Source organism: Phacochoerus africanus, chromosome 4 (assembly GCF_016906955.1).
Source record: "Phacochoerus africanus isolate WHEZ1 chromosome 4, ROS_Pafr_v1, whole genome shotgun sequence".
Classification (NCBI taxonomy): domain Eukaryota; kingdom Metazoa; phylum Chordata; class Mammalia; order Artiodactyla; family Suidae; genus Phacochoerus; species Phacochoerus africanus.
Window position 1 is genome coordinate 120,010,247 of NC_062547.1, and position 27,611 is coordinate 120,037,857.

General features: G+C 34.3%; 1 protein-coding gene across 2 annotated transcripts in view; it reads left to right on the forward strand.

Annotated features, from left to right (window-relative positions):
• The window catches only part of AP3S1 (adaptor related protein complex 3 subunit sigma 1), a 70,648-nt gene extending 44,352 nt beyond the window's left edge, over nt 1-26,296 (forward strand). Inside the window, exons 4-6 of one of the 2 annotated variants that reach the window (XM_047778456.1) lie at nt 852-923; nt 16,324-16,431; nt 25,576-26,296. In XM_047778456.1, the coding sequence (XP_047634412.1) occupies nt 852-923; nt 16,324-16,431; nt 25,576-25,704 (309 nt within the window). In that variant the 3' untranslated portion in view covers nt 25,705-26,296. The remainder of the gene's footprint in view (nt 1-851; nt 924-16,323; nt 16,432-25,575) is intronic. The other variant, XM_047778457.1, reaches the window with a different exon arrangement.
• Nucleotides 26,297-27,611: the final 1,315 nt, after the last annotated feature.

A 27,611-nucleotide genomic window follows, 5' to 3' on the forward strand; every position in this document is an offset into this window, starting at 1 on the left:
ATAAATTGTTCATGTTGGTGCAGTGGGGCCCAAGGCCACAGGCATACAAAACACTCTTATCAGATGGAACTTTCCAAGGACCAAGAGCTCAGTTACCAGGAACTAGCCAAAGGCCATTTTGGGGGATGTGTAGATTTTGAGAAACCCATCTTTACTGAGTTAACCCTTTCCCACACAAGGTCATACAAGGTATTTGAATCAGAATTGGAATCCAGGTAAGTCTTATTCCAAAGTCTGTGTTCTTTTCATAAGTTTAATTTTTAGTGATAGTTATACTGATTTGCTTACTAAAAATTATTGGCTACATTAGATGGGGTTGAGACTTGGACTGTTTGCCCATCTATCTTGATAAATACTTAGGATAAGCTTTCTTTTTTCTCATATGAAGGTGGGGAGCCTGATTTGAGTATTTTTCAGAACTTTTGTAAGTAATGGTGCCAAGAATTTCCAGTTCTTAGTAATTTTCAGAGAAGTTTATTTTGTTTATTGTATTTCATTTATTAATGTAGTTAGTAGTTTAGATGAAGAATAGTCTATTCCTTTTGCACTTAATTCAATTTTTAATTTAAAAAAGAGAAATGTGCTGTCATTCAGTGGGTTAAGAATCTGCCTGTAGCGGTATGGGTCACTGTGGAGGCATGGGTTTGTTCCCCAGCCCAATGCAGTGGGTTAAAGGATCCAGCATTGCTGCAGCTGCAGCTCGGATTCAGTCTCTGGCCCAGGAACTTCCACATGCCACAGGTGTGTCCAGAAAAAAAAAAAAAAAAGAATTGTCTGCCTTTTAGATAATAGATTTAAATGAACTTTTCCCATTTTCAAAAACTTTTAACCTTTTTTTTTCTTTTTCTCAGGTATTTGTGGAAACATTAGACAAGTGTTTTGAAAATGTCTGTGAACTGGATTTAATTTTCCATGTAGATAAGGTACAGTTTCTATGTTATATTTTCTGAGCTTTTTATTTTAGAAAAATGTTAGTTTGTATTTGTCAAAGTAAAAATGTGAATAACACAGTGAATAACACAGTTTTTATTCCTTTATTCAGTTCATAAGTTTTATTTACTATGAGCCAGGTATATTGTACTTAGTGAAGAAGTTTCAGACCTTGGCCTAGAGGAATTTCACATCTAGAGGAGGAAACAGTGGTATTAACAAGTATGTTCAGAATGTTAATGCAGCATCACTCTCTGCCAGGGAGAGTGGGAATGGAGAAAATTAAATTTAAACTGGATTTTTAAAGGGTTAGTGATATTTATAGGCAGAAAAGGAGAGTATGGTTCTTCTGGCAGAGATATAAAATACAGCCTTCTTTGAGAAGGGCACAGGATTTGATATTGATCAGTAGGCTTATTTATTTATTTATTTATTTATTTATTTATTTATTTATTATCTGTCTTTTTGGGGCCACACCTGCAGCATATGGAAGTTCCCAGGCTAGGGGTTGGATAGGAGCTGTAGCTGCCCACCTATGCCACAGACACAGCAATGCCAGATCCAAGCCATGTCTGCAACCTATCCCACAGCTCATGGCAATGCTGGATCCTTATCCCACTGAGCAAGGCCAGGGCTTGAACCCGAGTCCTCATGGATGCTAGTCAGGTTCATTACTGCTGAGCTGCAATGGTTAACTCTCAGGAGGTCTAATTGTAAAGTATCTTTAGTGCCATGGATTTGGGGCTTTATTCTGAAGCAGTTTAATTTTATAAAACAAATTTTTATTGGCATTATTGTTACTTTGTTCATTTTTTAGAAGGAAAAATAATTTTCTTCTGTGTTAAGAATGTTGAATTGGTGGGTGGGAGATAAAACACAAGGAAATCAGAAGTCTATGGCCGTAGTCCAAAAAGAAATGAACTAAGGCAGTGAAGTAGGGATGAAAGAAAGTAGAGATGACAGGACTTTGAAGGCTTATCTAAAAGGAGGCGAGAAAAGGGAAGAATGACTGAGACCTCTAGCCAGTATAGGAAATACACTATATATAGATTTTTTTTGTCTATTATATTTGTAAAATGTAACAGATTGTTCTGAATGGTTAAGCCACTGAATAAAACAGTATGAAAATAATCTGAAAATTTTAGCAAAAAGTTGTGATTTTTTTTTAAAGAAATCAGCTTTTTTGAGCTAGAATTTATACACATTAAAATTCAGGAGCTTTTAGCATACATTTTACTAGGTTTGGTAAATGCATGTAGTTACATAACCACTACCACAATCAAAATATAGTGCAAGGATATAGCCAATCCTTTAGATTGTATTTCTCATTTACCAAGTGACTTAATTTCATATATTGACTCATTTTGGATAGAGAACTTAAACTTGGCTTTTGATGGTTTGTTTTTTTGTATTTCTAGGGCTGCACCTATGGCATATGGAGGTTCCCAGGCTAGGGTTCAAATCGGAACCTACTGGCCTACACCACAGCTACAGCAATGCTGGATCCAGGCCATGTCCCCGACCTATACTACAGCTTTTGGTAGTGCCAGATCCTTAACCCACTGAATGAGGCCAGGGATTAAACCTGCATCCTCATGAATACTAGTCAGGTTCTTAATCTTCTGAGCCACAAGGGAAACCCCAAAGGTGGTGTTTTTGAGAGAATTTTTTTTAGTTTTCTACTGCTTTTCTCAATTGTTATCCATCTTCTGTTATCACACTAACAGAGACTCCTGTTATTTTTAGGTAATAGTGTTCAGAGTATTTATAAGTTTCTTTTGGTACATGGTTAAAGTTTAAAGTTCTATTTTTAGAATAACTGCTCAAAAGATCATTAGCTTATATGATACTTCTAGCAATTTTATGAAAAAGTTGAGGATTCTGTTGTAAGATGTTGCAAGTAAATTTATCACCTTTGTACTAAACAATAAAAATTTTCTGTAACAGGCAAATTAAGTTCCATACATACAAAACTTACATACATGACACACAGTGTTTTTTTTGTTTGTTTTATGGCCTCAACTAGGTCATATGTAAGCTCCTGGGTCAGAGATTGAATCCAAGCCATAGCTGGGTCAATGCCAGATATTTTAACCCACTGAGCTGGGCTGGGAATTGAGTCCACACCTCCATGAGCCACTGCAGTCAGGTTCTTAACCCACTGTGCCACAGTGGGAGCTCCAATACACAATGTTTTTAAAACTTCTGTTTTACATTAATATACATTCATTTTAGAAAAATTAGAAAATGCAGATAAGAGGAAAGTAAATAGAAGCCATCTCAATTTCTGAGACTGCCTAGTATTAAAAGATAAACTGAGGTACATTAAAATTTTTAAAAGTTTATTTGAGCGAAAATTGATTTAAATTGGGAAGCACCAAACTGGAAGTGGTTAAGAGCAGTCTACCAACAGGAGCAGGGGAAAGAAAGCCTTTTATAGAAAAGAGGCAGAAGCAAAGCAAGGAAATTATCGGATTGGCTTTTGCTTAAGCAGGTGCTTTATTTGGGAAAGCCAAATTGACTGTTTGTGATTGATTGATCTTAGGTTTTGCTTTCTTAACCTTGAGGCGTTTCAGGCATAGGTTTTACTTGGCTGATGTAGACTGCTGATGTATTAGAGCCACCTCACTCTAATGGCCTCCTTGTTTAATTAACATGAGTGTTAACTTTTTAGAGTATGTCTATTTCTAAAATGTTTTCGCGCCAATGAGTACAGAAACAACTATGTCTTTTAAAAAAACCAAAAATAAGATCATATATGTAGTGTGTGTATAGCCTGTTCATTTCACACAACAGTGTATCACTATTTTAGAACCTGCCAAAATTAGCTGTGTCTCTTCTTTCTGGCCTAAGCTCTTGTTTTAATTTTTTTTCAGTGCAGTGAGAGAAAATCTTCAGTGTAACAGGAGTTAGAGACCAGTCAAATAGACATTTCCTGCCCCTACATCTCTACCTAAAACAATACAAGTCTTGTTTTCAGCCCTTCTATGAAAGTAGGCTTGTTTTCAGCTTCAAGCGGCCCTGGACCACCCAGCAGTCAGGGATCTCCTAACTAGCTCAGCTCATTTTCTCTTGGGGGCAAATATAGAGAGTTTCATACACAATCCTTTGTGTGCTGTTAGATAACACTTGGATAGAGGAAGGAAGGAGGGACGTTGTTAAGAATACCCTTTTGTGATATACAGATGGCCAACAAACACATGAAAAAATGCTCAACATCGCTAATTATAAGAGAAATGCAAATCAAAACTACCATGAGATATCATCTCACACCAGTCAGAATGGCCATCATTAATAAATCCACAAATAACAAGTGCTGGAGGGGGTGTGGAGAAAAGGGAACCCTCCTACACTGTTGGTGGGAATGTAAACTGGTACAGCCACTATGGAGAACAGTTTGGAGATACCTTAGAAATCTATACATAGAACTTCCATATGACCCCGCAATCCCACTCTTGGGCATCTATCCGGACAAAACTCTACTTAAAAGAGACACGTGCACCCGCATGTTCATTGCAGCACTATTCACAATAGCCAAGACATGGAAACAACCCAAATGTCCATCAACAGATGATTGGATTCGGAAGAAGTGGTATATATACATAATGGAATACTACTCAGCCATAAAAAAGAATGACAGAATGTCATTTGCAGCAACATGGATGGAGCTAGAGAATCTCATACTGAGTGAAATGAGCCAGAAAGACAAAGACAAATACCATATGATATCACTTATAACTGGAATCTAATATCCAGCACAAATGAACATCTCCTCAGAAAAGAAAATCATGGACTTGGAGAAGAGACTTGTGGCTGCCTGATGGGAGGGGGAGGGAGTGGGAGGGATCAGGAGCTTGGGCTTATCAGACACAACTTAGAATAGATTTACAAGGAGATCCTGCTGAATAGCATTGAGAACTTTGTCTAGATACTCACGTTGCAACAGAAGAAAGGCTGGGGGAAAAATGTAATTGTAATGTATACATGTAAGGATAACCTGACCCCTTTGCTGTACAGTGGGGGAAAAAAAAAAAAAAGAATACCCTTTTGTTATCAGTCAGGATGGGCTAGTTTGTGCTGCAGTAACTCATATCAAAGTATTTCTAATTCAGGCAGTATGTTTATCATGTCCCACATGCCATCCCTCTGGGATCCATGGTGACAAACCTGCAAGTATCTGGGAAATCACTGATTTTTATGTCAGAGAGGGAAGCGTTTTTGTGGTGCTTCTTAAAGTATCGCATGTAAAAGTTTTGCCAAATGTTTTTCCACTGAAAACATTCATCACTAACTTTCTAGCTTTCCAATACAATGGATCCCATGTGGCTTTCTGCCCAACCCCTAAGTCAGTATCTTTTCTTTTATTGTGATTGTAGTGAATTTCTCATAACAAACCTTTAAGTCCTAATTTCTGTATCCACCGCATAGGCTGATATTTGTAGTCGCCCTAATGTAGTGGACAGCAACTTCTACCCAAAATTGGTTTGGATGTAGAGACTGAAGATACCATGTATACACCAAGAGGATCTGATGTGAAAAGGTGTATCACTCACATAATAAGCTTTTTGGGGGAGAGCAAGGAATATGCACTATCTTAGGGTTTCATGTGGTGGGAAGGTGGGGCTGGAGTGAGGGTTTCCGCATGCAGGCCAGGTCTTCCATAGTTTGAACTTCTCACCATCGCAAAGGAGAACCTGGACTTTATTATCAACCTGCCTGGACGTGGGCAGAGAGGAAGGGAGAGTAATGGGGCTTAAAATCTCAGCAGTCAGACATCAGAAGTGGAGTCAGACTCTGTTACAGCTAAGTCATTCTGTGGTAATCACTTAAAATAAAAGTAACTTGGTTTATTTCTAACTTCTACCACATGGCCATTGTGGGTTTACTGCTGGCAAGGTCTGCTTATTTGCTCAACTGTGTTGCCTGCCCCTTTCCTCAGCACTGTGGCCTTAGTTGGGCATCCCCAACTTGTTACTGCCACTGCAATACAGTATCAAATCCCAGGGCAAAGATGAGAAAGCTGAAGATTTATGAAGAGCTTGATTTGGAGGATGTATGACACTGACAGCTATGAATGTGCTCTCTTCACTCCTCCCTTCAGCCTCCAATCGCACAAATGATCAGAGCAAGGGAGATGTGATTGGAGGTCTCAGTATCTATCCTATCCCCCAGGCTAGGAGAATGAAGAATTAAGGGCAGAGTGGTTTCCTCTAGCCCAGTGCTTCTTAAGGGCCTTGACAGCCTGTCCTTAAACCACAGGGCACAGAATGAGCGACTCCTTTTCCTTTCACCAACTGAAGAAGTCTAACCATTAAGTGTATCTCAGCAATGAGACCTAAGTACCAGTGAGCCAAAGAAGAAAAAGAATATCATGTCAACAAGAGAGGTGAGGAGCAGGCCAAACAATCAGGACATATGCTCCATGAAAAAAACTTCTGGAGAAGTTTAATGAAAACTTGAAATTTTAAAATGGTAATAAGTACTTAAGAAGATCCAATTTGAAGAGGTCTTCCTGGGACTTAAAAATGTGTTTTCAAACTGTAGAGTTTAAAAAAACAGAATAGTCACAGTTGAGGTTTGCATTACATATAGAAGGTAAATGCAGGAAATAATCTCAAAGCATATAATTGAAAGATTAAGAGAAAAAAATAAAGGAAAAGATAAGAGAATTTGAAATATTTAACATGCATTTTAAAAGGCTTTTATTCAACTGGGGGAAAGGAGAATAGGGAATACTCAGAGCATTTTAGTAGGAAAATAAGCCATCTCAGTGGTTAAAAAAAAAGATTTGATATTTTATTATTAATAATAAAGTCATATTTGTTTGATTAAAAGAGCAAGGAAAGATAGTTTTCATTAATAAAAATTATAAGCAATAGAATCTCTCATTTAAAAGAAGGGGAAATGATATAAAAAAATTTGATCAAACCAACCAACTTAGGGGAGAAATAGGAAATAATTTAAAATAGATGTATTATTCAGTACACTAAGCGTGAATTGAGTGAAACATTCCATTAAAAGACAGACGATGGGTTTAAAATGATACAGTGTATATAGGAAAGACAGAATAAATTCTAGAATATTTCCTTCTATACACCAGCTTTCATGGCATTTCTTTCCCTAGTACCCACTCAAAGTGATCATTGAATTTCTTTTAGTGCCCTGTGACATATGAATTTTAACATAATTAATTCATTTTTGTTTTAATCCACTGCAGATATCATTCTTTTTGATGCTCACATTGCCCTGTCTTTGGCCATTGGGAACCACTTCAGGTTGTCTTCTCAGTTCTTTTGACATGACCCCTCTCCCCCTCATGGACTTTGATAGTGTCTTTGTTCTGATAAAACTAGATGTTCCAGATTCATTTTGTTTATTTCCTGCTCTAGACATGTTATCAGTCATTCCATCTAGGAGCCCTGATTCCTTTTAGTGGAAATGATATAGGTATTGAATATGCTGAGAATTTTCCAGAATTAATGGAAGAAGCCAGTCCACAGATAAAGAATCACAAACAGAATAAATAAAAAGAAATCCATATATAGACTAATGACAGTAAAGTTGAATAGCAGAGAAAGAGCTCTTAAAATCATCCAGAAGTAAAAGACATTATTTTTATAAGAGCAATGATCAGATTTGGGAATTGATTTTTCAACACAATACAGAAGCTAGAAGACAATATGCTGAAAGAAAGTAACAGCGAAACTGTAATTCTAAAATTAGCAAAAATATTGTTAAGACTGTGGGTGAAATAAACACATTGTTAGAGAAATAATGAGAGAATTTGCAACCAACGAGCTTTTGGACTACCCTCTTAAGAGGGTAGTTTACACAGAAAAAAATCTGAGATATGAGAAGGAGTGAATTGAAGAGGGAAGAAGAGCAAAGATAGAAGTAAATCTGTGAGTGAGGGTAAAAGAACATTGACTGTTAAAGTACTTATGAAATTAAAATTAAGAAAACATGCATAGCATTAAAATACAAGTCAATAATAACACATAAGTCAGGAATATTCATTCTAAAGTTATTTTATTTTAAGGGTCCAGCTTTGCCACAGGCTGTGATGTGGCTCAGACCCAGCCGTTGCTGGGGCTGTGGCATGGGCCCTAGCTGCAGCTCTGATTTGAACCCTGGCCTGGGAACCTACATATGCAACAGTTGCACTGTAAAAAGGAAAAAAAAAAAACAAAAAAAACGGTAGTTTGTTTGGGGGTTGCAGCAGATCCTGCACAACTGAATCAGTCTCAACGTAATATTAACTAGATAACTGTAGAATTGATTATGTCATTAGCAAACACTTTCTTCAGGCTAATGACATTATCAAGTGAACATTTTGATTTATATAACACTTTGATATTTCAGCTATTCAGTTGGAGAATTATTATACAAGAGTTTAATGTATTTTTAAATTTAATTAAATTCTGTGAGGGTATATTTCTGAGGCTAATCTTTTTTTTTTTTTTTTTAATGTTGCTAATGAATCCAGTAAAACCCAAAGACATTTGTTTTCTTATTTAATTTTTTTCATTAAAACTTTTGTTTATAAATACCTCTGGAGCTAAAGCATGGCAAGAAAATATGCATGTCTTATTGATTCTAAAATGCGGATTTTCTTTCACATTTTAGCATATTTGAGATCAGGATTCATTTACAATTCTATAGCTTGTCATAATTTAATTGCCAGGATTTTTCCTTTTCAGTGGTATGTAAAGTGATGATTTTTTCAATCCTCAGTTGTAGCTTAGATTTGAAGAAATACTAAAATGTGAAGTGAGATTTATTGAGACCATTTAGATTTATAAATATAGATATGAATAGATTACTATAGGTACAATGTTTAAATTTTTATCGGTAAATATATATAAAACATTTTATTATCAAATTAGTAACAGTATGACCCACGAAAGTATGTAAATAGAAATTTTCTAACATATTTTATATAATGTATAATTTCATCATAATTGGGTATTCTATCTTAATAATAAAAAATCATATCTTATAGTGTTGTAATTTTTAGAGTAGACTTATAGCTCTGCTTTGCCTTCCCTGACTTTAAAAACTCCTGTTAAGGAGTTCTAACAGTGGTGCAGTGGCCTAAGGATCCAGTGTTGCTGCAGCTGTGGCATGAGTTGCAGCTGGGGCTTGGATTCAATCCTTGGCCTGGGGAACTTCCATATTCTTCTGCAGATGAGGCCAAACACATTTTACAAAATATTGATTGAGTGCTTAATACTTTTCAGGGTTGTGTAAAGAATATATATATAAATATTTAATAAATATGGTTTCCTGGTAGGAATAGTGAAACTGTTAAGTACAGAAAAACGCCATATTATTTTAACTTTTGAACTTTTGAGATGGTTGCGATAAATGATTTTGAAGAAAAAATATATTTAATATTTATTAGAGTCCCACAATGTGCATTTTAATATTTTATAAATAATAATATAGAGACCACTTAATCTTATATGTTAAAGTAGTTGTTTTGTTTGTTTTTTTCTTTCAGGGCCACAACTGCAGCATATGGAAGTTCCCAGGCTCAGGGTCGAATTGGAGCTGCAGGTGCTGGCCTATGCCACAGCCTCAGCAACACCAGATCTGAGCTGTGTTTTTGACCTACACCACAGCTCATGGCAATGCTGGATCCTTAACCCACTGAGCGAGGCCAGGGATTGAACCTGCATCCTCATGGATACTAGTCGAACTCTTTACCACTGAGCCACAATGGGAACTTACTATATTAAAATAGTTTTAAGCAAAATCTTAGGTTCTGCATTGACACATAAAAAGACTTCTTATTGTTTAAAATACATGTAAAAAGTAGCATGCCTGTCTTTTCTTATTACCAGCAAATATTCAACATCTTTGGGCTACTTCTTTTTTTGTTTGTTTTTCTTTTTCTTTTTTTTTTTTAATAGCCACACCTGGCGGCATATGGAAGTTCCCAGGCTAGAGGTCGAATTGAGCTGCAGGTACAGGCCTGTGCCACAGCCACAGCAACATTGGATCCCTAACCTACTTAGGCCAGGGATTGAACCTGAATCCTAGCAGAGACTATGTTGGGCACTTAACCCACTGAGTCACAGTGGGAACTCCTGAGCTACCTCTTAATAACTTAAATATGTATATGGCCATTGCCTTTAGTATTGTTCCTCTGAATGGTCTCTGTTTTAGTTTTAGCAAGCCTTTTATTTACTTTTTTTAAAAGCATTATGTGCTCATTTTAAAAGTTTTTCAAAACAAATAAACCAAAAAAACCCCCATAAAATGAACTCTAAATCTCCCTTTCCCCCCAGTCCTCCAGTCTCATTCTTCTTGTTTTTTTTAGAAATTTTATTTATTTATTTGTTTATTTTTGTCTTTTGTCTTTTTGGGGACACACCTGTGGCATATGGAGGTTCCCAGGCTAGGGGTCGAATCAAAGCTGTTGCCACCGGCCTCTTCCAGAGCCACAGAAATGCCAGATCCCAGCCACGTCTCCGACCTACAACATAGCCCACGGCAACACCAGATCCTTAACCCACCGAGCGAGTCCAGGGATTGAACCTGCAACCGCATGCTTCCTAGTCAGAATCATTTCTGCTGTGCCACGATGGGAACCCTCCAGTCTCATTCTTTAGGTAACCACTATCTACTAAAAAATATTTACAGCACATTGTGCACCTTTTGGAATGGCCAAAATCCTGAACACTGAAACAACAAATGCTGGTTAAGGTGAGAAACAGTAGGAATTCTCATTCATTTCTGATAGGAATGAAACGTGGTATATTCACTTTGGAAGACAGTTGGCATTTTCTTAAAAAACTAAATATACTCTTTACCTAGAATCCAGCAGTCATGCACCTTGATGTTTACCCAAAAGAGTTGAAAACTTAATGTCCATACAAATGCCTGCACATGGATGTTTATAGCAGCTCTTTGCATAGTTGTCAAAACTCGAAAACAACCAGGATGTCCTTCAGTAGTTAACTGGGTAAATACATTGTGTTATATCCAGTCAGTGGAATTTTATTCAGTGCTAAAAATAAGTGAACTCTCAAACTATGAAAAGACATTGAGGAACCTTGAATTGCATGTTACGAAGTGCAATCAGAAAAGGCTATGTACTGGAATTCCCTTGTGGTGCAGAGGGTTTAAGGATCTGCTATTGTTACTGCAGCAGCTTGGGCCACTGCTGTGGTGAGTTCAGTCCCCAGCCCCAGAACTTCCACATGCCATGTGCACAGCCAAGAAAAGAGAAAATGCTGTGTGCTTTATGATTCCAACTATATGACATTCTAAACTATACAGACACTGAAAAGATTAGTGGTTGCCAGGGTTGGGGAGGGAGAGGGTAGACAAATAAATGGAGCATTGATATTTAGGGTACCTTGTGTGATACTGTAATGATAGATAGTTATCATATTTGTCAAAACTCATAGAATGTGCAGTTCCAAAAGAGAACCCTGAGATAGACTATGACTTTGGGTGATTATGTTGTGTCAGTATAAGTTCATTAGTTGTAAAAAATTTACCTCTCTGGATAGGCTGTGTGTATGGGAAAGTCTGTGTACTCTGTACTTTCCTCTTAATTTTGTTGTGAACCTAAAACTTCTCTTAAAGAAAAAATTTTAAAGTATTTGTTTGACTTTCCAGAGTTTTTTGGGTATAACCAAGTATGTGTATGTGTATAATTTTTATTTTTGGTATACCTCAGTAGGACTATGGTATAGATATTGTTCTGTCCCACCCATTTTTCCTTTAATAACCTACCTATATTTCTAAATAATCTGTAGATTTCTCTCATTTTAGGTGTATAGTAATTAATACTTTTTTTTTTTACTTTTTTAAATTGTTATTTCCTCAATACAATTTTTTTCCTAGTGTACAGCATGGTGACCCAGTTACACATATGTGTATACATTCTTTTTTCTCACATAATCATGCTCCATCATAAGTGACTAGACATAGTTCTCAGTGCTACACAGCAGGATCTCATTGCTAATCCATTCCAATAGCAATAGTTTGCATCTATTAATCCCAAACTCCCAGTCCATCCCACTACCCCCCCTCCCCCTCCCCTTCAGCAACCACAAGTCTATTCTCCATGTCCATGATTTTCTTTTCTGTAGAAAGGTTCATTTGTGCTGTATGTTAGATTCTAGACATAAGTGATATCATATGGTATTTGTCTTTCTCTTTTTCACTTACTTCCCTTAGTGTGAGAGTCTCTAGTTCCATCCATGTTGCTGCAAATGGCATTATTTTTTTATGGCTGAGTAGTATTCCATTGTGTATATATACCACATCTTCCTAATCCAATCATCTGTCGATGGACATTTGGGTTGTTTCCATATCTTGGCTATTGTGAATAGTGCTGCAATGAACATGTGGGTGCATATGTCTTTTTTAAGGAAAGTTTTGTCCAGGTATATGCCCAAGAGTGGGGTTGCTGGGTCATATGGTAGTTCTATTTTTATTTTTCTAAAGTATCTCCAAACTGTTCTCCATAGTAGTTGTACATTCCCACCAACAGTGTAGGACGGTTCCCTTTTCTCCACACCCCCTCCAGCATTTGTTATTTGTGGACTTATTAGTGATAGCCATTCTGACTGGGGTGAGGTGGTATCTCATGATAGTTTCGATTTGGATTTCTGTAATAATCAGGGATGTTGAGCATTTTTTCATGTGCTTGTTGGCCATCTGTATATCTTCCTTGGAGAAATGTCTGTTCAGTTCTTTTGCCCATTTTTTTCAGTTGGGTTGCTGGCTTTTTTGTTGTTGAGTTGTATAAGTTGCTTGTATGTTCTAGAGATTAAGCCCTTGTCAGTTGCATCATTTGACACTATTTTCTCCCATTCTGTAAGTTGTCTTTTTGGTTTCCTTTGCTGTGTAAAAGCTTGTCAGTTTGGTTAGGTCCCATTGGTTTATTTTTGCTTTTATTTCTGTTGCTTTGGGAGACTGACCTGAGAAAATTTTGTAAGGTTGATTCACCGTTTTAATTTTGTATTTTTCTTTGCTCTTACCAGCAGTTTCATTGATGATTAGTGTACATATATGTGGCTCTAGGATCTTTTATTAATTAATTCATATGCTCATTTTCTCTTGCCTCTAACTTTCAAGTCATTTTCTTGTAGGACTGTGGGAATAATGTATACATATGATCTTACTTGTGTATGTTAGATATATGCATATATCAAGTATATGCATAACAAGATTTCTGGAATGGTGTGTAAGATATAATTAATTGTGATTTTCTTTGGATAGAAGGACCTAATCATAGAAGCAGAGAGTAGTAGAGACTTCTTATATTTAAGTTTTCTTTATGGCTTATATTGTGATTTTAAAAAATAAAAATGAATTTTAGAAGTTATGGTCTATGTCCAGAAGAAGTTATGTCCTTGAGTAGATAGGGCATATACCTATGTATATCTTTAAGGCAAAAATACATTGTTAATGTGGTATTTGCCACTTTTTAAGCACTTAAATGCCCACAAAAATTCATAAAAAGAGTGAAATCTCATTGAACTCTTATTTAGGTGAACATCAAAGCAGTTTAGTAGATGAGTTGTATTATAAGCATATTTTTAACCTTTTATTTCCAAAAAAATCTGTTTTAAGTAAAATTTATAAAACAAAATATTGGAGTATGTCAACCATATGAGTTGGCTAAGCTAAAAGCAGAGCTTTTATCATCTTTCTTGTATTAAGTCTGCCAGAAATTTTCTCAATTCTTTTGTCTTTTTAGGACTGTGGCATATGAAAGTTCCCAGGCTAGGGGTCCAGTCAGAGCTGTAGCTGCTGGCCTGGGCCACAGCCACAGCAATATCAGATCCGAGCCATATCTGCAACCTACACTACAGGTCACGGCAATGCCAAATTCTTAACCGACTGAGTGGGGCCAGGGATTGTAGTCCTCGTGAATACTGGGTGGGTTCGTTACTGCTGAGCCACAGTGGAAACTCCATTAATTTTTTTTTCATTTCTTGAACATGAATTTTTTTGTCATTGGACGTGTTCATCTTCTAAATTTCCCTTCCTCGTGAGACATACCTTATTTTGGACACCATGACCTAGGTAATATTGGAGTAGCCTCCCAATTATTAATTGTTATTCCCATCCTGCTTATCTCTTTGAATTTCTATGTAATGTATTATAGTACCTCATTGAGAATACAGTCTTTAGGCATTTATTAAGGATTTATCTCACAGGCCCTTCATTTGTATTTTCTGTCTTCTTTTGGATCTGAATTTGCTTTCATAGGAATTATTTTTACTTTAAGCACAAATTTGCATCCTAGTCCTTAGCTCTTAAATTGACATACGACATTCTTAGAATTTCCTGTGTACGACTCAGATTTGTAGGCTGCTCATATGTTGATGGCTCTACACTTGGTAGCTGTTTCAGTAGTACTGAAATCTGTGGTGTCCTGCAATCTAGTGCGTGTGTTCTGGGATGTTTTGAAAGGCAGTAGTGCCATGTACTTAGGGATGAACCCTCAAGAAAACCTGAGCAAAGTGGGGGTGGTGGAGTTGCTACACTTCTATCAGCACATGAGAATTTGTTTTAAAAAGAATAGAGAACTTTCAACTGCTGAAACATATATTAATGAATCTCTGTTCCCTGGACATAGCCTTTCTTTCTGAACACTTTTCTTTCCTGCACGTTGTACCTATTAGCTATTATAAAGTAATTTTATTTTATCATCTAGTTGCCTTGTTGACCTTTCATTGAATTTTTGTAGATTAAGACTTTCTCAATTTCATTAATTATTGTTAGTAGGAGAAAGAAAAATATTAGACTTAGATCACTCAGATTTAGGTTTGAGTCATTGATTTGCCATGTTAGCCGATGTGTCTTGAGTAAGCTGGTTTATTCTCTCAGCTGTAACAAAGGTTAATGTAAGAATTAAATTAAATACCATCAGGAGAGAAGGTCCAGAGGAGGGTTGAATTGGGAGTTTGGGACTAGCAGATGCAAACGTTATGGATAAACCACAAGGTCCTACTGTATAGCACAGAGAGTGTACTCAATATCCTGTAATAAACAGAAATGGGAAAGAATATGGAAATGAATATATATGGTATATATGTCTAAACTGAGTCATTTTTCTGTACAGTTGAAATTAGCACAACATTGTAAATCAACCATACTTTAATAAAAAATTTTTTAATTAGATACTATAAGTCTAGCATCAAAATGGAGTTTTAATAAATGGTATCTAATAACACAAAGGATAATAGTAGAAGTGATGATATTTGGTGCTAGTTTTTCAATCAGTTGTGGCTTCTGGTTTTGTTTGCTCAGGGAAAGTAATTTCTATAATTCTTCAAAATTGGTACATGAGGTGTCCATCTTTCCAAAATGAAACATTAGTAAATAATGATAGGATGTTTCTAAAATCATAAATACATTTAAATGAAATCTTAAAAAGGAATGAAAATAAAATAGTATAATTATATATTTAATCAAAAGAATTTTTGTTTAAAAAACCTGTTAGATACTGTGCTATGTACTTTACATGAATTTATTTAATTCCTGTGATAACTCTATGATGTATCTATAATGAGGTACCCATACTGTTTCTTTCTGTCTCTAGTTTACAGATAAGGTGACAGAGAGGTCAAGTAGCTGTTGAAGGGTATGCAACTAATAAGTGGTAGAGTCAATATTTCTACCTATCTAATTTCACAGTCTTCATTTTTAATTCCACCATGTTGTTTTTTAAAAATTATAGCACAGTGTACTATTCTTTGACACTCAATTCAGCTATGAATTGATGATTTTTGACCAGTAAATACCTTATGACAAAACTCGTGGTTATAGGTTTTCTCCCCAGTGTAAAATGTTATTTTTAGTCATTATAAAATATTGTTGATGATTGAAAAATCTGAGTAATTAGACACATAGAGAGGGCTTATTAAAAGCATTATTAAAGTACCTTTAATAAAAAGACAATTTTACTTCATTTTAAATCTGGGTCTTGTAGTAATGCCATATAGCTTTGTTAAGTATCTTAGACATAAAGTAACTTAATAGTTATTGACTAAGAATCTGTATGAAAGGCCAGGTAGGTAATTTTTTTAGCATTAAACTTGATACTATGATAATGGTAGCTAATGTTTATTGATTATTTACTTTGTTTTTGGCACTTCTGTGGTGGTTTACCTCACTTAATCCTTTCAACAATCTGTGAAGGAGGTTCTGTTATGCCTGTTTTACATTTCATTAAACTAGAAGCTAAATAAGTTTGTATAATTGCCCAAGGCTTCACAGTAGTGACAAATGTGTATTATGAATGCTCACTCCAAATTATTTTTATTTTACAGCTCATAAAATAGACGCAGCTGAGTATGAAATAAAAATTACTGGAATCTTGAAACGTTCTTATAATGAGTTTTCTTTATTTCCCTTTAGGTTCACAATATTCTTGCAGAAATGGTGATGGGAGGAATGGTATTGGAGACCAACATGAATGAGATTGTTACACAAATTGATGCGCAAAATAAACTGGAGAAATCTGAGGTAAGAATGGAAAGTGCTCTAGTTACTGAAGGTGGTAAGCATGATCATAAATTATGCATGATTTGTAGCTTTCACTGTTTGTCCTCAGTATCACTCTTTAGGTATAGCTGGTATGCTTATTCAGTTTTAAAAAGAAATGGAATATACACATTTTAGTATGTTAAATGTTCTGTGACCACTATCCACCAAATAATTTTGTTTATTCTTTTAGCCACAGTCAAATTGGGTAATAAATTAAATTCCAGTTCTTATTGCTTAAAAAAATTGTTTATTTGAATAATGCAATCAGTGTTTGATATTAAACCTTAGTCAATAATTATCAAGGAAGTCTTAGAACTGGTTTTAAAAATATATGTTTAGTGTTATAAAACTCTTTCTGAAAAAGGAAAAAAGAAATGGAATTCTCCTGAGGAAGTAATGTTATGATAGGTACTTAGTAAGCTCCTGAGTGCATATTGAGAAAAGAAATTCAGTGTTTTAATCTTTTAATTCTGAATCCTTCCCAAAGGCCACTGACAAGTTAGCCAAATCATGTTTAAAAAAAATATATATATATATATGTATATATATATATATACACACACACACACATATATATATACACACACACACACACACATATATAGTGATATATGTATTCATGGCTTCTAGAGGAGAAAGATTTGGTTATACATGGCTCACTAAGTGCTGTTAGATTGATTGAACGAGAACCAACTAGCACTTTTCACTGTGTAAAACTTCACTTTACAATTTTGTGACTCTTTTGTCACTTACTAGGCTGAATATCAGTAACAGGTGCTGTAGCTGAGCCACTGAGGTTTACATTAATGTTGTTGTTTCCTGTTACTGCAGAAGAAATTTAGACAGATGAATAATCTTGCTGTCTCACTCAATGCTATTCTTGTTTGAGGATACTCTTACCTTTGGTATTTATAGTTATGACTAAGATTAGAAAAACTAATTTTATTTATAATTATTATTCCAGTATTTGGTTGATTTAAAGTAAATACTATTATATAAACAGCAAAGTATTAAAAATATGCCAGCGTTAATTTACAACAGGTGAGTTTTGAAGAATTTATCTTGTTGGCACTTTTAAAGGATCAGTTTAACAAAATGCTGTGCTCATTAGAATTGAATGAAATGCAGGATGGTGGATAAATCTGAAAACTGAGGGTTAGAACAATGGAAACTTTATACAGAAAACATTCTCCCATGTTCTATTTTAAATTAAAATAGTCCTAGAGTTCCCTTGTGACTCAGCAGGTTCAGGAATCATCATTATCACTGCAGCAGCTCCAGTCACTGCTGTGGCATGGGTTTGATCCCTGGCCTGGAAACTTCTACATGCCATGGGCATGGGCAAAAACAAAAACAAAAAAATAAGAGAGTCCTGCATTTCTCCTCTCAATTTATCATCCCTCTTGTAATGAGGAAGAACTTGGTATTAGGACTTTTTAAGTAACTGTGTATATTTTGCATGTTCTACAACCAATTTTAAAAATACTGGTTTTTGAAAAGGGAAAACGAACTAGTTTAATAGAGAACATTTTGTTTTAGGACAAGGAAAAGGGCTCAGAATATTATTTGATAGAGTTGGTTTGCAATATATTGTTCAGTATAGTAAAATATTTACCATAAATGCCAGTATAACTTTTAAAGTCTTAAATGATAACTTAAAGTTTATATAATCTATTAAATCTTACTTTACAAAACTGTTTGGATATAGATTTTAAATGTCAAGAGACAGTGATACAGTCTGTTAATAATTAGTCTAAAATGAGTGGCTATCTGGGTAATCTGTGAATTCTGTATAACCATATGTAAAAATACATCAACTTCTTGTCTGGAATTTTCATATTTCCAGGTATTTAACTCCCTTTCATTGGTGGTGCCCTTTCCCCCTCTGTTTTTCTCCTCAGTTTGTTGTATATAACAGTGACAGAAGTCATGAAGGACCTATAATAATTACATAATAGATATTTGATTTTTGGTTGTCCCGTAAAACTTTATAAATGAGGCAGTTTTTCTTATCTATAAACAGTAAAATACGGAATTTACGTTTTCAGTGGAACCAGTTATAAGCATACGTTAACTTGAAAATTATTTTCACAGAAATAATGCTATTTAAAATAGTTTTGAATGTTGGTGAATATGTGTATTTTTCATCTATTGATTATATTTTAACATGTATAGTCAATCATTATCTGCTACCAAATTAATTTTTCTATTTTTCTTTCATAAAGAAGTATGTTTTGAATCTGATGGGGTAAACATAACATTATGTTTATCAAGTGTTTCTCTATATGTGATGTCTGCTAATATTTTACTTATAAAATAGGATTTTGAGTCAGAATGAAGCCATTTACTTCCGGTCATACTTTGAGAAATTGTGTTGAAAATAATGTTGACTTTGTGTAATTTTTCAGTAATTTTCATATATTTTAAGTATGTTTGGGAAGTTAGCCGCTTTTATTCCAGACACATTGAAATGTCAAAAGTTTTTGTATGAGTTCCATTTCCATGTTACTTAAACTGGTTATCTACCAATCTATGACTAGAGAATAATCCAGAATTATTTGAGAGCAAGCTATAGGCTTTTATTAATCTTACTTTTGCTAAATGTTAGTTAAAATGTATCATGTAAGCAAATACTTACTAAGAAAATCATAATTAAAATGAAGAATGCCATGATTGCTGAAAGGTGTGTTTATCATATTTTTAAAGTTAATTAAGTAATATTTAGAATATCATTTGTCTTTTAAAAAGCTTAAATATAACTAAGATACAGCTTTTAAAATATAACATGGATCTATCGAGGTGCCTTTGCCAGAAATCAAAGATTTTATTATTTTATCTTAAAAGTACTGTATTTCCAGTAACTATTAAAAGTGAGCCAGTTTAATTCCCAAAACCTAGAAAGGTGGAAGCAAAGATTATTCTGATCTTTAAAGAAAGGAGAAGCCAAGATATGCTCTGAATATGTTTTCATCTGTCCTGCTTTGATAGACAAATGGTTTACTGTAACTTTGGGATCTTGGGAAAGGAGAATTTAAGCTGGGAGGTTGGTGGGCTTTGGAGAAATTGTAAGAGGCACTCAGGAACCTGTGTAGGAGTAAAAGGACTCCCTGGGGGTGGAGGTAGAGGGGTGGGGTTGGGGAGACTTGTTAGCTTTTATGTATTTCATGTGATTTTTCAAGATGAATAAATGGGTCTGAATTTAGTCACTACTTTTTAAAAGTCAGTCCTCTTTTTTCCGAACATCCTGATCTTTCTAGCTCTTTCCATTCTTCTCTCTTACAGACCTTTATCTTTCAATCTCCCAGACAGGACAGGTAGACAAGGTATTGCTGACTTTGAGAAACATGTACTTTAACAAAGGGAAAGCAAAATGATGTCAAAGGCAATTAATTATTTAGGCCAGACTCAAAAATTCTTTGTGTTAATGAACCCATATAGTCCCTGTAGCCTATTTTCCATTCTAGTTTCTCCTTGTAGTTTATTCATCTTTTATTGGACTTAGTGTATTTTACTAGTATATCATTGATGTCATGTTTGTTCTGTTTTGTCTGCCTGCGTTGTAAAAGGAAAGTTTAAATTTTTTTTTGTTCTTTTTTTTTAACATTGTCATTTAACTGACAAATTACATTTGTAGAAATGACAATTTACTTTGTATAAAAATTAGAGTTTATTTTGAACATCATGTGGCAGAACCAGTCTTAATTTAATCTCTCACAAGTATTCCCCCTCCCCCTCCTAAATTAGGATTCTAACTTAAAATTGCCTCCTGGGTTTCCAGAAGCTGGAACTTAAAAACCAAAAGCTGAACCTTCAGAGATTTGCATGCAAAGTGGAGGCAGTAGAGACTTAGAATAGTGACTCTTAAATAGTACCCCCCCCAAGCCTTTCCCTTCCAAAGTCTTAACAGAATTGCTTTTACAATTTTGACTAACAGATGCATATTAAAAGTGGTCCAAAAAAAGTAAGATGAGAAATCTTCTAAAATTGAACTAAATACTCTAAAACATGGAATTAAATATATTGATCAAAATAAAATGGTATTTCCACTGTAGCAATTTTCTTACATCCAAACATGTCATAATAAGACTCAATAAAATATTGTAAACCTTGAAAAGTTTTGCAAAACGTATTGGCAAAAATTGGAAATATTTTTAATAGACTCCTAAGCACATAAATTTTCTCTAGTATTTCCTGGCATTTTCACACCATAAAGTAACTGTGTGAATTACTTTTTAGATATTTCCATGTAGATGGTGATGAACAACTTTTTTGTACAAAGCCATTTCAGAAAAAATGAAAATATTTATATACTTCCATTTGAAAATTTGAAAATGGCAATAATTTATTGAGTCCGATGCAGGGAAAAAAAATACACACTATACAAGTTAGATTAACCACTGAGGTTTGGCATTGCTTTTAGACACTAAGTTATTGCTTTCTGGATGTGTTCAAGAAGCAGCAGCGTACAGGTGGCTTTGCAATTTCTTATCCTGAGATTGTGGGCTATGTATCATGAAGCTGGGGATACCACTTTTGGTCCCTAGATCTGTATATTCGTATTACTTTGTTCTTGGAAGAGAAAACACGTAATGGTCTCTTTTACGCCATTGATTCCAGTTACTGCCAATTTCTATGTTCCAGTTTTTAATTTATGTTAAATTGTGGTTTTCTAGCAAAGAGCCATCAACCACTTATGTCTTTTAACTTCCATCACTAGAATTAGTAATTTGCTTTTTAAAAAAAATCAAAAATCTGTTTTCAAAGAATAGAGAACAAGAACAGTAGCCCTAAGATACAGATGTTAGAAAGCCAGTTTGTGAGTTGTATCCACCTCTCTCCCTTGATAATGCAGTTATTCTGTTCTTCAAAATTATGGTGAGGACCCCAAGGTCACTTGTAATGGTCAAAACTAGTTATATTAAATCCATAAATGTCACCAGTCCACTGTATTTATCTTACACAGGTAAATCCTGTGCTAGAAATTAAAACTATAACTTACGGTTACATAAAATGACTAGTATTGAAATGTTTAAAATTTTTTAATATTCTCATTTTGATAAAAATTTTCATAAAAATTTTAAGTTCTTGCTCACAAGAGGACTGTCATCAGCATTTTTAATCTGTTTATAACTGCAGTATTAAAGCACTGCCTTTAAAATAGAGCAAACTTGTTCCCAATTTAAAAGTTATTCTGCCTTAAATTGAGAAATTAAAATATCAATATTTTCTGTTTTGTTCAAAACATACTTTCAAAATCTGCCATTATTTTGTTAATGATTTTGAGTCTGAACCCATTTATTACACTGTTTTTTAATGTTGATGTTCTTTCACTTTGCTGTTAGGTCAAAATTGTGAATGTACATATAGCAACTTCTAGCAGGAAGGATGGGTAAAGGTTTTTAGTATGTACACATTATTCCAACTACCATCTTATTATGCTATATTTCAAGCTTGAAAAATATTTTAAGATGGTAGGATGGTATTTTATGTGTTAGATGAAATAACTATCTAGGTTCTTTCCTTTTCCCTTCGAGAAAGCTAATTGCTTATTGCATGAGGAAAAGGGAGCCTTCAGATTCTTTGAAATATAATTTAGTAATGCTGCTTTTTCAGTTTTGCTTGCACATATTTTGTTTATTTTTGGGTCTGGCAATTTAAAAACAAAATAAAAAACAAATCATATCCATCCATTACTATCTTTGTGATTCAAGTGCTTGAAATTTCCAAGAGTATGTCTGTATAAGTCTTCTATCTGTTTGGCCTCATTTTGGTATACTTGCAGACTTCATTTTGTTTTCTTTCTCTTAATTCTGTTAATTTATTTAATCTCATGGGAGAGAAAACATGACCATCCTTTTATATGCTGTACTTCATTCTTCATCTGACTCATACTCTTAGCTGCTTTGGACTCATGTATTTGTTTTTGTTAGTGGAGTTGCTGCAGTTTACCTGCCATGGTGGTGCTCGAGTATTAACAACATAGATGGAAACAAGTTATTTCTCCAGTAGGGTTTCATTCTTTTTATTTCTGCTTTATGTCAACTGTGTGATCTTAAATCTGTAAGAACTGTATTGTACTGTCAGAAGTATCTTATTTTCACATTTTACATGTACATACCTACTAGTAACAAGTCAGGTAAACGTATGTAAATTTTAGTGTCCAAAAAATTGTGTTAGTAATAATTATATTATTGTTTTGAGTATATCTTACTGAAAAAAACTAAGTGGAAAATTACTTTATACCTTTGTGTTGGCAAACTTATTTCCTAAAGGCGAATTACCTCTTTTATGTTTTATTCTTCAATAAAAATGTTTCAGACTTCACTTTCATGGAAGTCTGAAAATGAAATGTGTTTTTAGCCATTCTGCTGTTAACTACCTGAGTACCATAGAGTCTTTTTTTTTCAAGCTGTAAGTTTTTGTATATAAACATTGACAGCTCTTGTAAGCATCTACTCACTGATCAACAATCCTTCTTATATTTTACTTTACGTTTTATATTTTATAGAATCTGATTTCTTAAAATATTGGTTTAATTAAAAATTAAAGTATACATTGCATTTTTAATTTTCTGTCATTTAAATTCATGACATACTATACAAAAGTATTGAACATGCTTGAGAAATAATTTGATTCTCTTAATTCATTTGCGTGTTCTGAATAGTTACCATCCTTTGCATGTCTATGGCTTGATGCTTATGTTTAGAGGAATTGTAGTTTTTTGTACTTAGAAACTTCTTTTGGTCTTACATAATAAGAATTTGGCACATATATGCTGTTTAAATCAATTGCTCTATTGACTTTATGTATTCTCATTAGCAGCCAACAGTCAACACCATCTGTGGTCACAAAGAAATGACTTAATCTAACAAAATTTAACAGGATGCATTTTTATTCTTTAGCTTAGCTCATGGTACCAGGGTATTACGGAAAAGAAGCCTTCTTGACAATGACATTTAATAGTTAAAAAAAAACCAACATATTTTTACTATTTATAAATGTAAACCATAGATCCAGTGGGCACACACACACACACACACACACACACACACACACACACACCTGTCTTTTCTCTCTCTTTTTCTCAATAATAAAATCCTCTAATAATTCATGCCTTTTAAAATATTTATAGTCCTATATGTTATGAATACTTTTCTATAGCCTACTGATTCTTAGCACCCTGTATAGAAATTCCAAAGTAAAAATAATGCAAATTGATTTTTTTTTAATTAGAAAAATTACAAAATCCTTCTACCTAGAAAAATGACACTGGTTCCAGGTTGTATATAAAATAATTTTCATTCCCTTGACAAACAACATGCTTCCTGAAAAGGAAGAGCCTACAGGATGGTAAAGCTCTTCACAATAGATTCTTCTCTGACTCTAAACCATTCTAAATTTTGGTAGGTAAACACTGAATTTGAAAGGATCAAGTTAAACACCCTTTTGAATATGATTCTTGCTACCCTAAATAATACTCATCTGTATCTCCAACATCTTTTGGGGGGCAGTTGGAGAGAAGTGGGGTATAACAAAAACTACATTGCTGCAGGTAGGTATAAATGTAGAGGTCAATCAGAATTTTAATCACACATCAGAAATGACTAACCTCCATTAAAGTAAAAAAATTGAATTCTCCAGCCCTATTCGGTCTTTAATTGGGTATGGAGTTTTTCATCCATATCACCCTTATCATTGCTTGTGTAGACCATATCTATTATTAATACTATTTTACTGATTTTTCTATTATTTCCAAGTCTAACTTGATAATTCATGGCTTTTGTTTCATTGCTTAACAATGTTTGTATCCTTTATTCAGCAAATAGTTTACACTGGCCTATTTTGTATCAGTCAAGATTTTTCTCAGGTAACAGCTTTATTATTATTATTTCTTAATTAGCAAAGAGGTAGGATTACATAAGAGGGAAAAAACCAAAATACAGAGAGGGAGTTTAAAACTAATCTTTCTGATTACATGGCCACTGTCTCATATATGTCATCTAAGCAAAGTGGAAGATTTGTTTTTGTTACTTAATTGCTTTTTGTGCAAGATGTTGTATGGCACTGAATTCAGATGTGTTTGTTGGCTTTATTATATAACCTGAATAAAAATTGACAAAATCTAATTGGTATATAAATTCAGCCTTAAAAATATGAAGACTGATGTAGTTATTTGAGAAGAGTGATATATATGCATTTTATTTTATTTTTAAGCCTATTTTCTCTCAAAATTATTTCACAAATTATAAATTTTCCTAATATGAAAGCCAAATATTGTGCACTAATGGTGGTGGAAATTTTAAAGCTCATTTATTTATATATACTACCTTTTAAATTTATGCTGTTCTTTAAATTTGTATATTGTAAACTGAACATATGTTGAATCTACCTTATATGGCGAAGTATTTTTAGTCATTATATTTTTACCAATGCATTTAAGGATTGGATTGATCCACTTCTTCCAGTTTCATTTTTAGCCAGAACTGTTATCTTTGGATTGAGGCTTCACTTTAAAAGCCTGATTTTTTTTTTTTTTTGACGTTCTAGAACTTTTCTAGAAAGGTTTAGAAGAGCCTCTACATTTTAAAAAATAGCTCTAAATAAACTTTATTGTATTGAAATGTTTTAAGGGGTTAGCCCTAAGAAACTGAACAAACTATTTATTCAGTTTTTATTTCACAGCATATATTGATAATAAATAACAGTTTAAAAGCAAAATAACCCCAAATCTATCACAGTTATTGCAAGAGATGTTTAATAAGGAAACTAATGTAAAATACACTTCATGCTTTTAACTCAGTTAAATCAGGATATAGGTGAAGATCTAGCTTTGTCATTTGAATAACATTTGTGATGTCTCTGTAGTGCAGGTTAATCTGTATTTAAATCTTGACATTGTTATCATTGCATGTATTCACTGTATTTTTTACTGTGTCAACTGTTTTCTCTTATAGATTAGTATTTCAGAGTAACCATTCCATACCAATTCAAACTACCATCTGGTCTCTAAGCTTGTTATATGAAAATCTTTTATCATTGTCCTCCATTTTTAGTGTTTTTTTTTTTGATGAGCTACACCTGAGTTGTACATTTTCTTTTTCTTTTATTTGCTTCTGTATACAGGCTGGCTTAGCAGGAGCTCCAGCCCGTGCTGTATCAGCTGTAAAGAATATGAATCTTCCTGAGATCCCAAGAAATATTAACATTGGTGACATCAGTATAAAAGTGCCAAACCTGCCCTCTTTTAAATAAAAAATTTAAAAGGCCACTCCCAGGTAAAATCCAGGGGGAAGAGTCATCTAAGTTTACCATGCAGTTGTTTACCAAAAATAGAGGAGGAGAGTCTTAACTTTTGCTCTTGGATTTAAGTCAAGGTACTGTATAGAAGTTATGTAAAGTCTGTATCGAAGTTCAACATTGCTTTTCTTGCTCAGTGATTTTGAAGAAATTGAGTAGTTCCAAGTGTGATTTTTTTCTTTCTTTTCTAAACTGCATTCCTATGGCCACCTAAGGCATGCCTCTATGTATTGGCTACTACAGTATTTCGAAAAGTGTTTTGAGACATCTCTTTAAAGTATGTACAACCCAAAATGTTGGTGTTTTGTATGGATCACAAGTGCAGCGTTCCTTAATTCCTTCTGTTATCTGTCACAATTGTTATTTAAAGAACCAAGTATGTATTGCATGAAAACATTATAACCTTTTCCTCTTAGTTTAAATAAACTCCAAGGTAACTGGACTTCTAAAGCACCTTTCTGTTTGCCTGATATCTACTTTAGCAATAATTTTTTTTATGACCCTCTGACTCAACAAAGTAAATAAAAGTATATTTTATCACTGTTCAGCAGCTGTTAATGTTCATTTATTTAATTTATGCCTATATTTTTAATATTCAGAAACATTAAATTATTCTGAAACTCATTTCACAGTCTAGAGTCCCAGATCTCTTAGTTGTGTGTGATGAGATTTGGAGTGGGAAATGACAAATCTTTTTCTAAAATCTGTATTGAGAAATTGCAAAATCTGTTTTATACACGTAGGTTTAAGTCTTGTATCTCATCTCTTCTTGCTGTGATGATGAAAAATAATTTCATAGGAAATACTTAGTTGCTTATGGACACAAAACCCTTTGGGTCCCCACTTGATTGTTTCATCCCAGAGTCAAAGCTAAACTGTTTTCTTAAGTCCTGGTGTTCTCGTATTCTGATTTCTCATAATTTGCCCACAGTTTCTTTTTTTTTTGTCTTTTTGTCTTTTTTTTCTAGAGCCTCTCCTGCGGCATATGGATGTTCCCAGGCTAGGGGTCGAATCAGAGCTGTAGCCGAAGGCCTACACCACAGCCACAGCAACGCGGGATCCGAGCTGCGTCTGCAACCTACACCACAGCTCACGGCAACGCCAGATCCTTAACCCACTGAGCAGGGCCAGGGATCGAACCCACAACCTCATGGTTCCTAGTTGGATTTGCTGACCACTGAGCCCACGACAGGAACTCCGCCCACAGTTTCTTATTTGGGCTTATCTTGTGATCCATAAGTGGGGTTCCTCTTCCAGTTAGACTAAGATTTCCCTCACAGTTCTTTCTAGTCCTCTCTCCCCAAATGTTCTTTTTGAAATATCTCCTTAGATTGTGACATCAACTAATTTTACTCTTAAGTTGTGGGATGTAAGAAAAGTCACATTTTTTTTCTAAATAAAATTAATCTGACTCTAAGCCCCACCCTGTTGAGGCAACAGAAAATTCATTCTTTGATTATTGGGCTTTCCATCAGTTCAGAGATGTATAAAAGTCCTAGAGAATATTATGCAAAGCAAAACATGCAGGGAAGTCCCTGGTCTTCAGTCATTTCTCTGATAAGCCAGATGAACAAGTCCCCATCCTCATGGAACTATATACAGTACCTCACAGAGTGCCTGCCTCTTTTTTCTTAATTTTTTTTTGGAGGAAATTATGGAAAGATTGTTTTAATTTGGTTAGAATGTACTAAAATGAGGAAAACTCTGGGCTAGATCAGACTTTAACCTCAAGAAATAGTCAAAGGAATTTCATCTTTTCTTATATCCTATTAAGAAATCCTGGTAAGAAAAAGAACCACAGTCATATGTAAATGACAGAAAAAGGTCATAGAAAACTAAATATCAATGACAAATAAATATAT